Source organism: Dermacentor variabilis, chromosome 11 (assembly GCF_050947875.1).
Source record: "Dermacentor variabilis isolate Ectoservices chromosome 11, ASM5094787v1, whole genome shotgun sequence".
Lineage (NCBI taxonomy): Eukaryota > Metazoa > Arthropoda > Arachnida > Ixodida > Ixodidae > Dermacentor > Dermacentor variabilis.
Window position 1 is genome coordinate 19820471 of NC_134578.1, and position 14625 is coordinate 19835095.

General features: G+C 46.1%; 1 protein-coding gene across 4 annotated transcripts in view; it reads left to right on the plus strand.

The window, feature by feature from the left end:
• The window catches only part of LOC142564035 (glutamate [NMDA] receptor subunit 1-like), a 142122-nt gene that overhangs the window by 71165 nt on the left and 56332 nt on the right, over positions 1-14625 (plus strand). For all 4 annotated transcript variants that reach the window (XR_012824470.1, XM_075674853.1, XM_075674850.1 and 1 more), the window contains exon 2: positions 13652-13821. Coding sequence is in view for 3 of the 4 variants with exons in the window: in XM_075674853.1 (XP_075530968.1) it covers positions 13670-13821 (152 nt within the window). In the remaining variant the exon portion in view is untranslated. The remainder of the gene's footprint in view (positions 1-13651; positions 13822-14625) is intronic.

Below are 14625 nucleotides of genomic sequence, written 5' to 3' on the forward strand. Positions count from 1 at the left end.
TCCTGCTGAGAAGTCCGTTCCGTGAAATAACAAGGCTAGCAAATTATGTTTAGACTGCTGTACGTCAATTAATAAGAAAGCTGACAAATTACATTTACTTTCGTGCAGCGGTCCTAAGCAGACAGCAGAACACGGCAGTGCCATGAAAATGAGAAGGCTGGTGCGGTTCATCGTTTTACGTTAACTTTTTTTTACTTCGAATGAGCGGAATGCAAGGAGCCGCCGAAAGAGAGACCTTAACTAACGACCCTTGAATATGCAAACGAATAAAGAAGTTGACGTTTTATGTTTTGTTTCATCGGGCTGGGGTTTAAACGGAACACACTAGTATGTACAAACAGGCGCATAAAAAGGTTGAGACCGCTGCTTTTTATGTCTGCCCAGTAATCGGTAAAAAGAACGAGGACACAACAATGGGTATTTGAGCCTTAACAGATGAACCATAGCGGCCATAACGGAACGAGCAGGTCGTTTATTTTATATCGAGTTATTCTTTTGTCTTCCCGTCATTTCTGGTAATGCAAAACAGAAGAATACACGCAAACTAAGAAGAAAAAAAAAAAGAACAGGCACCTTCTCTCGTTGAATTTTCGTCTGGAGAAGCCTGGCTTAATATACAACGCGCATGCGTGCCTTGACTAATGAACTACGTCTTGCTGTGTAAATGAGGTGGAAACCCAGTGGTTTTTTTTTTCGAAGAACACGAACCGGAAGATACACATGAAGGGAGCAAGAATTTTCTTTCTTTTTTTTTACCCTGTGCCGAACTTTGAGGAATTAACGGCAATTCGCAGCATCTGGAACAAAGCCTCGCGTACCGAGCAAGTAACCCTAATTCGCATCCGGTCTTTAAAATGAAAAAAAGAAACAATAATGGAGAAAAGAATTAAAACAGCGATAACGTGAACGCACAATATGTTCTCATTGCCATTCAAGTCTCGAAACAATAGCACGTTTATTAGCTACGAGAACTCGTCTAGTAACAAATGAAGTTTCATGAATTAGAAAGAACTCCTCTTTCCAGAAATGAAAGTCGAGGCATCAGGAAAGAAATAAGCGAGGAAGAAAGGAAAGCAATCAATTTAGAAGGAAGGAAATAATAAAGACAAAGATAGAAAGATAGAGAAAGGCCCCGTTCGTATGAAAGAGATGAAAAATAGACTCCAAGTAAAACTAATTTAATAATGTTCTTAATTACTCACCATTTCTTTTTACACCGAAAACGCACGCAAGCCGGTTACACGAGAGACGTCACAGTTGAAATCTCCGAATCGATTTCAACGTCTAGAAGGGAATTTTGGTTTCCTGTACCATGCTTACTTATGTATATAGGAGCACTGCCAACGGCGCCGAAAATGATTCTCTTAAATTTTTAGCTTCACAGAGCTCTCTATTACCAACCTGAAGCAATACCTGAAGCAACAGATTTTTTTTTCCTGCAAGCGCCCCTCCTCTCTCAGCTGAATGTTAATCAAATCTCCGATAAGTCATCTAGGTTTAACTTTATCGACTTTAAATCCATTGTTTTTTTTTTTCGCGCATGCAAACTGTGTGCCATCCACGCCTCTAATGTAGATTATGTCCATAAGTTTCAGAAAAGTGTTCGGAAGGTTGCACTGCACAGAGGTGCCCCATCGTGGTGAATTTTTCTCGTTTTCCTTGTGCGCTATGGCAATTAGCTTTCTGCTTTCATGGCACCGCCCAATGTAGTATTTCTCATTAGTTGTTCCCTCCATTCCTTTTTTTCTTTCTGCTGCGTGTCGTTTTTGTTTTCCTTCGTATAGTCAGTCCTGATCGTCTGTAAACCTATGTTTTGAGGGAGCAACCACAACAATGACATCAGCTCATGACCTGGAGCTTATGATCTGGAGCTCATGACCTGGAGCTGATGACCTGGAGCTCATGCTCGGCAACGCAACGGGCTGCTAACTCTCCCCGTCAACATTTGAAAAGAAAGATGAAGAGAAGGAAGTTGCTAATTCGCTTATCGCTTGTGGAACAGTTCATAAACGTTCTCGTAAGCGACAAGAACATTAGCGTAAAGGCCTCGCTCAGATAACGAATTTTCTTCCCAACCTAATGACAAAAACGGCTAAGCTGTGTTTTTCGGGGGCAACCGCAAAAGAGCCAGGCGCCATTATGAAGCAGCTGAAAATATTCCAGGAGATTGTGTGTTTGTTTGCGTGTCCCTTTGTTTGTTTGTTTGTTTGTGCTTGCTTGCTTGTTTTATTTGTTTTCTTGTTTGTTTGTTTGTTTGTTTGTTTGTTTGTTTGCTTCTTTTGCAACGCGTACAGACTGCAGTTCCACTCCGCGAGACGTAAATAAACTCCGCGCGGCATGCACTTCGCACCAGATGGCGCCCCGGTTTTTTTTTTTTTTTCGCGAACGATCGCACGAGTTCGCGAGGCGCCTTTCTTTCTTTTTTTTTCCCTCCGATCGATTCCTGCACTCGGTTATCGGGCGCTTCTTTAATTACAGCCGCAACAGCTGCTGCGCCTTAAGCAGTCGTCGCCCCAGAAGAAAACGAGGGAACCGCCGGAACGAAAAGATCCGCCCGGCATTCCGGCATTCGTCGTCGGCTCATTCTCACATCCAATCGACCTTCGTCGAGTTCCTTCCTTTTTGTTTTCTGTACGTCGTCTGGAAAGGTTGCTGAAGGCGTATAAAATTAGTTTGACATGGTGCGCCATCGCAGCGTTCTTAATTTTCTTTGTTGAAAGACGAACCAGAGCAGTGGAATATGAACGCAGTCGTTGAGAAAAATCAATAATTTCTTAACTATAGTGAGTGAGTGACTTTTTTTTTGTGTATGAAATACGGGGACGCAAGTAGGAACGAAAAGGACAGCGCAAATGCCGGATATCGACTTAAAGGTGGCGCAGTGGCAAGAAGGAAGAAGAAAAAACAAATTCTGCGCATGCTTGACGATAAGGCGGTGCCAACCCACCAATCGCGTACAAATGAAAAAAAAATAGTGAGTAATTGTGACGAGGCCTAAACTGGCCTAAACTCATTGGTGGTACCAGAGGGGGGAGGGGAGGGGGAGGGAGGCTGGTTGTCCCCTCGTTCTTCCTGAGACAAGTGGCGCTTTAGCGCTGAAAAAAAATTGAGCCTGCAATTGCTTCTCTCTTTTATTCGGTTCTACTTCCCAAAATAGAATTATGAGACACGCCATAGTAGGTGACTCGGGATTAATTTTTCACCGACTCGGTTTCTTCAACGCGCAACCAATGCGCGATACAGGGCTTCTATTGTATTTCGGCCCCATCGAAACGCGGCCGTCGCGTCTTAGCAGCGCAACGCCTCGAGGTAATTATGGAGAAAGAATATGCAGTGTCAAAAAGACGGGCTTCACATACTTAACTTTTTTTTAAAAAAAGGAGGGGGAGTCGTATGAAAGTGCATGAAAAGGCGTAATCCATAATTGATGCATAGCTTACGATGCATTCGAATTAAGAAAGACATCTGATTTCCCGTACGGTTTGTTGTCTGATAACGTCACAGTGTCTTGGTTATGGTGTCTGAGAATGTCGTGTTTACGCGGTACCAACGAGAGCCCCGTTATGGAGCCAACCACCTCGAGCTCACCATAAATTCCTGACCGCCGCCATTAATTTTATTTCTGCTGTAAAGAAACGACGCAAGAAACCGCACCGTCTCGCAGAATCAAATTCTTCGTTGCAGCGGCCAGTGATGCGTCCTGATTCTCATTTCAAGACGTCTTCTTTGATTTCACGCTCGCCAGCGTAGGTAACCCCTTCGCATTAACAAAAAAAGAAAAGAAACATCAAGCAAGCAATGCGTTTACGCAGAAACCTCGACACGTAGCGTGGAAAGTAATTACTTCTTGTATTCCCTGGCCAGACGGGTGGCTGGCAGTGCAGGGCAGAAAATCGAAAGGTCTGGTGACGGTGACGGGAAAAAAACATCGACCGAAAAGGGCGTCTGCTTTACTTGGCCGTCTGCGTTCTTTCGACTCAAATTTATTGTGACTCCGTGGTTCTGAACGACAGCATCAGGCGGTCTCCATCTTCCGCACGCCTCAAAAACACTGGCGCTTTTAGAGAGAGAGAGAGGGAGAGAGAGACAGAGACAGAGAGTGTGTGCGTATCGGTGTGTGCGTGCGTGTGTATGTGCGTGTGCTGACACACGCACACAGGCATTGACACTCCTAATGCTGACGCATTAAAATGTTAACGCGCGTGTGATTCATAGCTTACCGCAAAGCACAGATGTGCTGCTCAATCTTATAAGGGCTGCTTGGGAGCTACCTTCTCCCACGTTCTACCTTCTCCCACGAATGCTCGCAGGTACAAAACAAGTGTATATCGCCAAACGACGTGTAAAACACGGATAAGCTACCACTGTACGTATCTTTCAACCTGAGACGATGGACCAGAGACTATAGTGCACGTCGCGGCCAACTCCAGCGGAGATTGGAAACTCCACATGGAGGCCAACAATGCCTGCGACATCGCGTGGTAAATTTTGTTACACTATCTCCACAGCAAAAAAGATAAGAGATATGAGGGTGCAGGGTCTCTCTTTTCTTTTAAGTTTCACACCACTCCTTTTCTTCAAAAGATGTTGTCAAGCGCGTGCATAGGCTGAAATACAAAAATTCAGTGTTCATTTTTTTTTTCACTCGAAGAAACGCAACGATAATATTTTCTGTTTCTACGTCATTTGTTTATGGTATTCAGGTCCTTATTAGGCAACTCAACCTCGCCTCTACAAGCACGACGTTACGCTATAATTCGATTTCGCTAGTACACTGCATATTATAAACGCACTACTGATAACTTCCGTTCTATAAATCCCGAAACTGCAACCAAAACTACGTGCACAACAGAACTTACTCAAAATGCTGACCATTTTCCTCCCACACCCTCTGTCGCTCTTGGCTTCCCGCAGACGTGAATTAACTTTTCCCGACTAGCTTGTGTACTGTGTCGCATGCTCGGAATTGATTATTATCCCTGGTACCACTCTGCTTGCCCATCGTGAAACGTATGAGCCACCGTAATATGTTGAATAAATAAACATCGTTCGTATGCTGATTTTCGATTTACTAATGCAAGTGCTGCGTTCAGATTTTGTGCTGCACTGTTTGATTTCTTACATGGTCCCGAGTATACAGTTTCGCCCCCCCCCCCCTCCGTAAACATTTTTGATGTTCCTTAATTATTCAATATAAGAGCCAGTGCGCCGGTCGGACTCCTTCGTGCATTGAAAAAAGAAAACAAACAGATCTCTTTTTTTGTTCGTGGTTTACTTAAACTGCGATCTGCATAATACAGGAACGACAGTGCGCGCTTCGCCGAAGAGATTGCGCAAGTTTTGCGTCCATACGAGCAGGCTTCGTTGTATTCGGATTTGCCTCATTAGAGGCCGAACATGTGGGCTCAAGAATTTCGGTGGCGACGGATATCTCCGACTGATTCGAAAGCTGCGTTCCCTCGGAAGATAATGAGCATATATTAGGAAGTTTCCGGAGTTAACCGCGAATGAATGGTATCTTCTACAATATATATATATATATATATATATATATATATATATTTATTGATAGCGCCGAAGGTGAGTCAGAGATTCGAATTTCGTATCGTATTTCCTTTTAGAGGTTAGCCATCCACAGCTATTCAAAGAAGGCTTGCCAGACTTAGAAAGGGCACAAATGTTTTTCCTGACTTCCATTGCTTCCTTTGGTTGTATTTTTTTACAGTTGGAAGTAAAGGGTCGCAACTTCGCACTTTTTTTTGCACGCCTTCCATTTGCAACTATAACTGCACTTTCAATTACGAGAGATATTGTTGTCTTCCATTTCACGTGACCCATTAAAGAGTTCGAAACACCCATGTGCGCTGCACGAGTCGTCTTTATTCTGACTGCAAGCACACGCCTTGAGTAAGGTCATTACTCTCAACCTTTAAGGTCAATAAAATAAATTAGTCGAAGTGAATAAAAGAAAGCTGTGGTTCACCCAAGGGACAGTGTTAACGCGCCGCTGACAATCTTTTCTGTAACTGAAACTGCTCGAGAGTTTATCGCTTTACCCGCCGTGGTTGCTCAATGGCTGTGGTGTTGTACTGGTGAGCACGAGGTCGCGGGATTGAATCCCGGCCACGGCGGCCGCATTTCGATGGACGCGATGTGCGAAAACACCCGTGTACTTAGATTTAGGTGCACGTTAAAGAACCCCAGGCGATCAGAATTTCCGGAGTCCTCCACTACGGCGTGCATCATAATCACAAACTGATTTTGCCACGTAAAACCCCAGAATTTAATTAGCCTATCGCTGTTTTTCATTGAGTCCTAATCTATCGCATTCGCGGCCTATCGCTGACGCGCTCTCTCTGTCAGTAATTTGGGCAAAACAACTCCAAGGTCTAATTCATAAATTTCGATATGGTGTTTTATTTTGCTTAGCCCTTCGCTTCCGTCATGATAGCGTGTGTCGCTGACTAATCTTTTCAGAAGCAATCGCTGTTCCTCAGTTCCTTGATGCTACGAACACCTCCCTTGGTGAGGCCCTCCACGCACGTGGGCGAAGTCACCGCGGTTTCCCCCCTCCACCCGCTCCTCTCATCTTTCTATTCCCCCTTTCCTGTCCCCCAGGGTAGGATAGCCAACCAGACGCATTTCTGGTTAGCGTCCCTGCCTCCTCTGCCCCTTTCCTCCTCCTCCCTGTTCCTTCCTCCTCGCATGAGTCCGCTGGCAGCTTCCATCTTCGAGAACGCCTCAAGGCGTTTGCATCGCATAATGTAAACACTTTTTTTGCGCTTTGCCAATAACAGCGTGCGCACAAAAAACACTTCATCTGCTCCTCAAAGGCCAAAAAGCAAGCAAGAAATGCATGTCATAGCGAGGTATGAAGCTTCGAGGACCTGCCTGCACTGTCTCCCAATGTTGTCTAGCACCCCGGGTGTTGACTTCGCGTGCCTCCATGTTGCTCCGAGCCGACGTTCTGAAAAAAAAAAGAAATCTCATTGCAGCACGAATACAGCAACGAACTAAAAAGGGAATATATATATATGCGCGCGCGCGCGCGCGCGTGTGTGTGTGTGTGTGTGTGTGTGTGTGTGTGTGTGTGTGTGTGTGTGTGTGTGTGTGTGTGTGTGTGTGTGTGTGTGTGTGTGTGTGTGTGTGTGTGTGTGTGTGTGTGTGTGTGTGTGTGTGTGTGTGTGTGTGTGTGTGTGTGTGTGTGTGTGTGTGTGTGTGTGTGTGTGTGTGTTGGAGTTAGAACATAGCCTGAAGCAAAGTACTCTTATGCCCTGATGACAAAACGAATGGAAAACATGCGTAGAATATTTCGACGCTGCTGAACAGTCGTGTTTTTCTTGGAGACTTCGGAATTTTCCTTTAAAATACAATGAAAACCAGCACAGGTGACATGATTGACTAGATAGCAATTCTAGGCATTGAAGACGAGCTTCCGTGGCTGCAAAATGGTGGGTTTTGTTTACCTACAGGCCTCGTTTTTTCGCAAAGTGGAAGAATCGACAGATCGACCAAGGAGACTCATCTGAAAGAAGAAGAAAAAAAACACGTAATTCTAATTGGGCTTGCGAGTGCAAGGTTTTTATTCTTTGTTGCACTTTCATGCCAATGACTCTGTATTCGAAAGCTATGATGACGGGTGTGCGTTGCAAAGTACTAAGTGGCCTTCGCAGACAGCCCCCATGCGTCTCCCTTTGAATCTCGCCTTACCAGGAGCCGAAATAATATCGCTTAACAAGTAGGAGGATTCGGTATACTGTTGCTATCCGTAGACAATGATAGCATTACAAGAGAAGTGGCGGAAGCAGTTCACATAATGAGAAAAGGTAGTGGGTTTGTTAGCCTTCCGTAACCTTAACTTTGAAGGAAATGGGCTTGCTGAACGGAAGTGAAAAATGGTGTTAACTTCACCCGCGACCACGAGGCAATGCATTGGGAAGGACAAGTGCTTTATTCACATCGAGCATGCGCGTACGCATGATGTAAGGCTTTAAAAAGCCATTGTGTTTTTTCCAATAAACGCAGTTGCAAGTCCAGCGCCGTGTGTGTCCCATCCTCTATGCTGTTGTCCGGTGTACGTCTTTAGCTCTGTTTGTTAAACATTATTGAAAACCACCAACTCGCCCAATCTGCCGTTCTTCTTCAGGCATTCACCTTTTCAAGCGCAATTACACCGTAACAAGCGCCTCGAGCAGCAAATCGCGCCTTGCACTATGCTGCACAGTATCGATCGTGCAGATCCAGTTACACGCGGCGCCAAGAGATGGAGCATTCGGGGTTCTGAGCCGCGCGCAACCCCTCCTCCCCCCTCATCCCCAGCGACGGCTGCCCGCAGAGTGTCTTTCCCGTCGTTCGGTTCGCCGACGATTTCCCGGGAGAAACAGGGAAGAACGGGATATATAGGCCGTCGCCCAACCGACGCCGTGGGCTTCTCCTCGATCTTTATTGCACCGGCCGGCGCGGCCATACTGCGCTTGTATCGTGGCTGTCCTGTTGCTGTCTCGCCCGTGTATACCCTTGAGACGCTTGCGTCAACACGGGCTCTCGGCTCGCGCTTCGCTTGTCACACGCCCTGTGCTCATCCCTAATTGTCCCTGTATAGCTTCCGCACTCATCCCCATCCCGCACTCCTTTCCCGCCACTTCTGCCGCCCTTATTATACTCCCCACCTGCGATGCACCGCCGTTCTTGCCTCAGCAGAACGGTGCAGCACTGTGGACGCTGTGCCTACAGTCATCAAAGTCCGGCAGCGTTGTTAATGAGGTCAATTAGGACTAGCTTGTGCATTTGCGAAGGCTCAGATTGAATTACGCCTGTGAAGAGACACTCGCGGCAATAAACGGACGGTACAGGGAGCTAACGAAGACTCTTATACCGAATCCGCCGCAGTGGCTTAGCAGCTACGGCGTTGCCCAGCCAAGCAGGAGGTCGCGGGTGCGATTCCCAGACGCAGCGGGAATCTCTCGTTAGGCCATTCGCCACAAGATGGCGTCACGCAACGCGGCTGTTCAGGCCACCGTCGTCGGTATTTTGTTAATAGTGATACGTATACATGCGGGTTTTACGTGTGGTACATGGGGCATTGGCCAGCCGTCCTAGTAGGATGACACGCGAGGATCGGGATGGTGTGAGAGCGTGACGACTGGAGCAGCCTTACGAATACAGTTGCCGTCGTTGATGAGGTTTAACAACCTGTAAGGTACTGCAACGATCTCTGTACGTAGTGAAATCTGCGGAGCTATACGCATGCAAGACGGAGATCGAGTACCCGGACCATACATGTTACGCGTAGAGAAACACGGACAAATGTAGGACTAAGTTTACAAACTCCTTACAAGAACAGGCCCGCCAGAGACCAAGGCTGAAACCTGCTGGCCCAAAGGCCCAAAATGGTATGGTATGGTATGGTGTTCCTTATGCGATGGCGCACACCCACTGTGGGGGATTGGCCAAGATTTGGATGAAAATAAGGCCCAAAATAAGCGGGCGTCTCGTCGTCTTCCTTGATGCGGCCGGTCTCTTCAGCGTCTGCTCCATTATAGCAATGTTTTACTACGTGCCTAATCTGTGTTATAACAGGTTGGTCGTCACCGTTGTCGTAGTAAAGAAACTGCGCTAATGAAGGAAACATTCACTTGTTACAACTATCCGTGGCGCTCATTATTATTTGCTATTGTTTGTTTCAAAAACATGAAAACAAGCACATGGAGGAGGAAGAGAGCTAGCTGGCAACTGAAACCAGGAGGGGCACAATGCCTGCGGGCGTTAAAAGAGAAAAGGTACATGCAGAAAGAATAGTGAATGAAGAAAGGCAAAACACGCACAAGTAAGAGCGCTTCTGAAAAACGTCCCGCATTCTCATTCGCTTTCGTTCAGGCTTGGGAGGAGAAAAGATAAAAATGTTATTTATACAGCAAAATTATACAAATTACACCATTTAGTGTTAAATTTGACTTATTCTTTTGCTTCTCCATAACGCGTTTTAACAAATGGGGAACCTTCGGGCGCGGAAACTACACGGATGCCCACTCCCAGTATCTTTTCGAAGAAACCGAAAGCACTAGCAATGCCTACGGGACTACTTGGCGCAGTAACACATGAACAGAGTTCTGCCTCTGTAGCTTTCACTTCGCTACGGTGGCTACATTCTCTGCCATAGAAAGTTGTCCGTGAGTGTAGAAACAAAGTACGGACGTCGTCAGTTTGTTTGCTCCTGCGCCTCGCATCCCGAAACCTGCGTTTTCTCATTCCTGGTGCTTCTCGCTTGACCCGCAGAGACGTCCAAGGGTTGACGCCTCAGCACCGTCAATGAGACCTCAAAGCGATCGTTACGTATTGTTTAAAATGGTTCATATCAATCTGCTCCGTCCAGTAGTTCCCCGCTGTATTCGTCGTATGCGTATTCTGCTAGCTAGACAGCAAAGCAATCTACCTTGTTGCAGCCTTCGGTGTTGTCTTTGCCGAAGCTATATTCCTTGCCATCTATACGTCAGGATTGGAACGGAGCTTAATATGGCGGCTACCAGGCGAAATTGACAGACTAGCTGACAGCTGTGTACACCGAGATTTCGAATTCACCCTCATAGGCAAGCTCTGCGACCGCATACAACGGGCCTAGTATAAGCAAAATGACCGGACGGCTACGTTGATACTTAGCCATCGTCTGCTCCCCGCTTCGAGCCTCGATCTTTGTAACGAAACTTTTGATGACTTGAGCACTTCGGTTTATTTTGCCCGTCGGCACAATTAACGCCTCTAGAAAGTGTCACACATTATATATATATATATATATATATATATATATATATATATATGCCAGCCAGGCACGAAGGCGATGCTGACCAATTGCGGTAGCTAGTGTGATGACGTTGACCAATCCCGAGCTTTGAAAGCAAAGCATTTTTTTTTTATGTTGCAATAAAACGTGTCCTTCGTGGAGAACTTCGGAATGTACAACTCGCGTCGTCAAGGCGCGTACACGCCTGCCCCATCCTAAACCGTTCGTGCTATGCTAACAGATGTGGGAATACAGTGGCTTCCCTGATTTGCAGGCCTGAGCCATCTCTTTCACAATGGTGCACCGTACTATCCAAACAGATGGTGAGGCACTTTTCTTTCCCCGCCTGTCCCTGGTTTCCCCCAGTACTGCGTGGAACTTCTTTCATTGTGTTTATTTTATCGCGACCTCCTTTACCAACGGCTTCTTTGTTCCCACAACAAATACATACAGTACAGATTCTCTGATGAAGACGCGTCGGCCACAGTTTACTTTTCTTCCTTCCTTAGTACTTTCTTACGTTCCTTCTTCTATCGCTTTCGTCTACACCTTTCGCTGATTCTGAGCAGTGCACCGCGGAACATTCATTCGCAATGTTCTTTTCTCCCAGAAGACTGACAGCGGAGATTGCTTATTCCAGACGCGATTCAAGCGCCAATGCCCACCTGGGATCGGGAAAACAATCCGTACTGGTGGGCAGCTTGATCCGCATTGACGCGTTCCCCCCGTCTTTGTTGTTCCAGCGTTCTCGCCGACTTGCAGAGTTGACACATTGTCTCCGAACGTCGAAATAAACGTCGTTCGCTCTGTTAGCACGTGCGTAGCTCCCTTATTGGCAAACTGCTTGTCTTCTAGATGTCAGTTTGCATTGGCTTTTTTTTTTCTGTTATTATCTGACTCTTATCTAAGTCGCAACTCGCTGCCTCTGCTATCGTTCACTTGTCCTTCTGAAGCGTGTTACTAAAGGCAATGATCTGGCATGTTAATGAGAGTGGCCATTCAACATGGCAACTGCAACGAAATTTAATTTTGACTGAATTGGTTATAAGTGAGTAGCATATATATTATATAAGCCATTTTGGCAAAGCTGCGTACAGGGTTGGTAACTGTCTAGTTTTCTTATAAGCAGCTTCTATAGTTTCTATGGAACGCCTAAGCAAATCACGTGGGCTACCTGGTGATTACCAAGTATGATGTAAATTTTAGCACGTCACCTCCGAGATCTCTTCCAGCGCGCCGCGCAGGCATGCAGTCGCGCGAACGCCTCCTATTATCTCGGAGGTCATGTGAAAGACCCGCGTTCGGTCGTGCATTACTTCCAGTGAGCGGTAATGCCGACCTTTGCCGTAGTTCTCAGTTTCAGTATTAAAACCGCATATTTTATCCCAGCTTTTAGCGATGCATCCGTCGGTATTTCAAACTCAACATTTTATGCAGAGGGTGCTCCATGTTTGCATTATCTGAAACTAGGCATTTACGTGCTACAAAGCCTGATTGTAGTTTGTCGTTAAGTGATAGTAACAAACAAACAGACAAAAAATTCCATCCTTGAAACACGGGTTTCCCAATTTATTTTAATTTCAAACTATCATTTACGTTAGTCTCGTGACTTTTCTTCCCTGTCTGTTGAAGCTGTATGAGGTGATAGTTTTTATGTCTTCCGGAATTTCTTTGGGAATCGCCCGATACAGTTAACACAATTCTAGTCATTGAGCTGGATTATTCGGAGGAGTAGACATGACTGACACAAAAAGTCGAAACCAATGTTAATTAAAGTGTAATTAACTAATTAAAGTTCGCTTATCAACATCAAAATAATTACTTTATGGCACATATTGCAATTTACGAATTGTACCCGGTGAGTTCGAAAGGCGCATCCATTTGGAATGAATTCCTCGAGTGACACCACTTTATGTGTATATATGCGTTACGATTTATGCGTTAGTCGGACGCGTAACGCGGACGCGACTTATGCGGGTGCGCCATAATTTCTAGCACCCTTTCACGCTTGTAATGGCGTCGCACAGGCACCCCTATACACTCTGCCCGCAAGGAGCCGCGCTAGTAAAATTACATCACGTTCAGGTTTGAGCAGCTGATATTGTTTTGCAGTTTTAATATTTAATAGCCTGAGGAGAACTTAAGATAAAAGGCATGCGCTGTCAGCGTCATGTTTCATGAAATTTGTTTGCGGGCTGCCATTCTGAAAATTTTGAGGTTATAATTTGGTCAACAACGCAAAACCTGGCATAAGCAACTTGATTGCGAATGAACAGCGTAGCAATATAACCCGCATTTACGGCAGGGGAGAGCACATAGCATACGTATACATACATATATGTGGAGCGCCACGGCGACGGCGACAACGGCAACAACTCCCTTGGAGTGTCCGTATATTTGCTATCGCGATAGTAAGCTTACGAATAGGCTACGCCGCTCTATCTGAAAAAGACTTTTAAAGCGAAAGTTTTACTGGCCGCGAAATTGCGATTTCGCCTTGGCGGTGCTCCGAGGAAGCACATGACGTCACAATGCGCGCCTCGCCGCGGCTCTCTCACTCCCTAGTCACTGCTGCGCATGCGGCACTAGTAACACCGAGCCACAGGTGTTCCGCTACTCTATGTTCCGCCGCTGCGCAGCGCCGCGCCTTTCCGCCTCCGCCGTTTGGTATGACGTCACACCGCGTTCCTCGTCGTTGCGCTCGCCTCCGCTCGCTTCGCCAGCTGCGTCGCATGCCTGATAACATGTCGGAGGATTGAAAAGGAGAGCTCGCGTGCGCCGCAACCACAGTTGAGCCGGCAGTACGGATGGCGACAATTTATTGTGTGGCTTTTCCGTGTTACTAACGTTGAGCTCTTTTATCTCCGGTTGCAGCGTGGCCGGCGGTTTCCGATGGTTGGCCGAGGGCGCCGTCCGACCTGGGGCGCCCCCTCTACCCCCCGCAAGGGGGCCTGCGACGGGGGGACTCACCACGACCGCCTACCCGTCTGGCTGCTGCTACTGCTGCTGCCACTACACCTCGCCTCACTCGTCGCGACGCAGAGGTACGACCTTTTCGAAAGGGGAGCTCGAAAGTACGAAATTTTGTTAATCAAACTGAATACGAATATTCGGAAAATTCTGGGTTTCCCCTATTGAATAAAACACTGTACATTCCGTTTAAAAAAAAAATAGAACTAGAGTGCGAACTGCGAAGTTCGCTAAAGAATATTTTGCCTGAATTGATGCAGGGTGTCGTGCAAGATGCGAACGCAAGAGAATTGCAGAGTACTGCGAAAAAAAAAAAAGAAAAATATTGTGCCGCGCATTGCAGCGGAAAATGCTAACTTTCGATCTTGGCTCAGTATTTACGGTGGAGATCATTTAATAGCCCCCATTTGAGGCCACCTTCGAGGGATCTTTTTCTTTCTTTTTTTTCCCGACAAGCATTATAACAGCCAGTCTCATAACTCATTGCTCGATCACAAATGAATATACTGCTGAAATCTTGAACCGAATATGATTTCAGTAACAAAGACAATTTGATTCGTGCTAGAAATGAGCTATATTCGCACACCTATACCTTTAAACAATATTACGAATGCATTATTTGCCCTTCAGGCCCATAACGTGCATTTGCTCCTCATAACAGCAGAAAACTCGTAAAAACGCAAGCCTTTGAGGCATACCATTCAATACGAGAACTAACGAGGTATTCTGACAATAATCGGCGAATCCCGTTATACTTAGTACTTCTGCAGTGATCATTGTCTTAATATTTGTTAGGCGATCACCCTTTCGGTGTTCACCCTTCAAAATTATGTATATCGTAGGGTTGTGCAAAAACCACGATCTGGTTATGAGGTCCG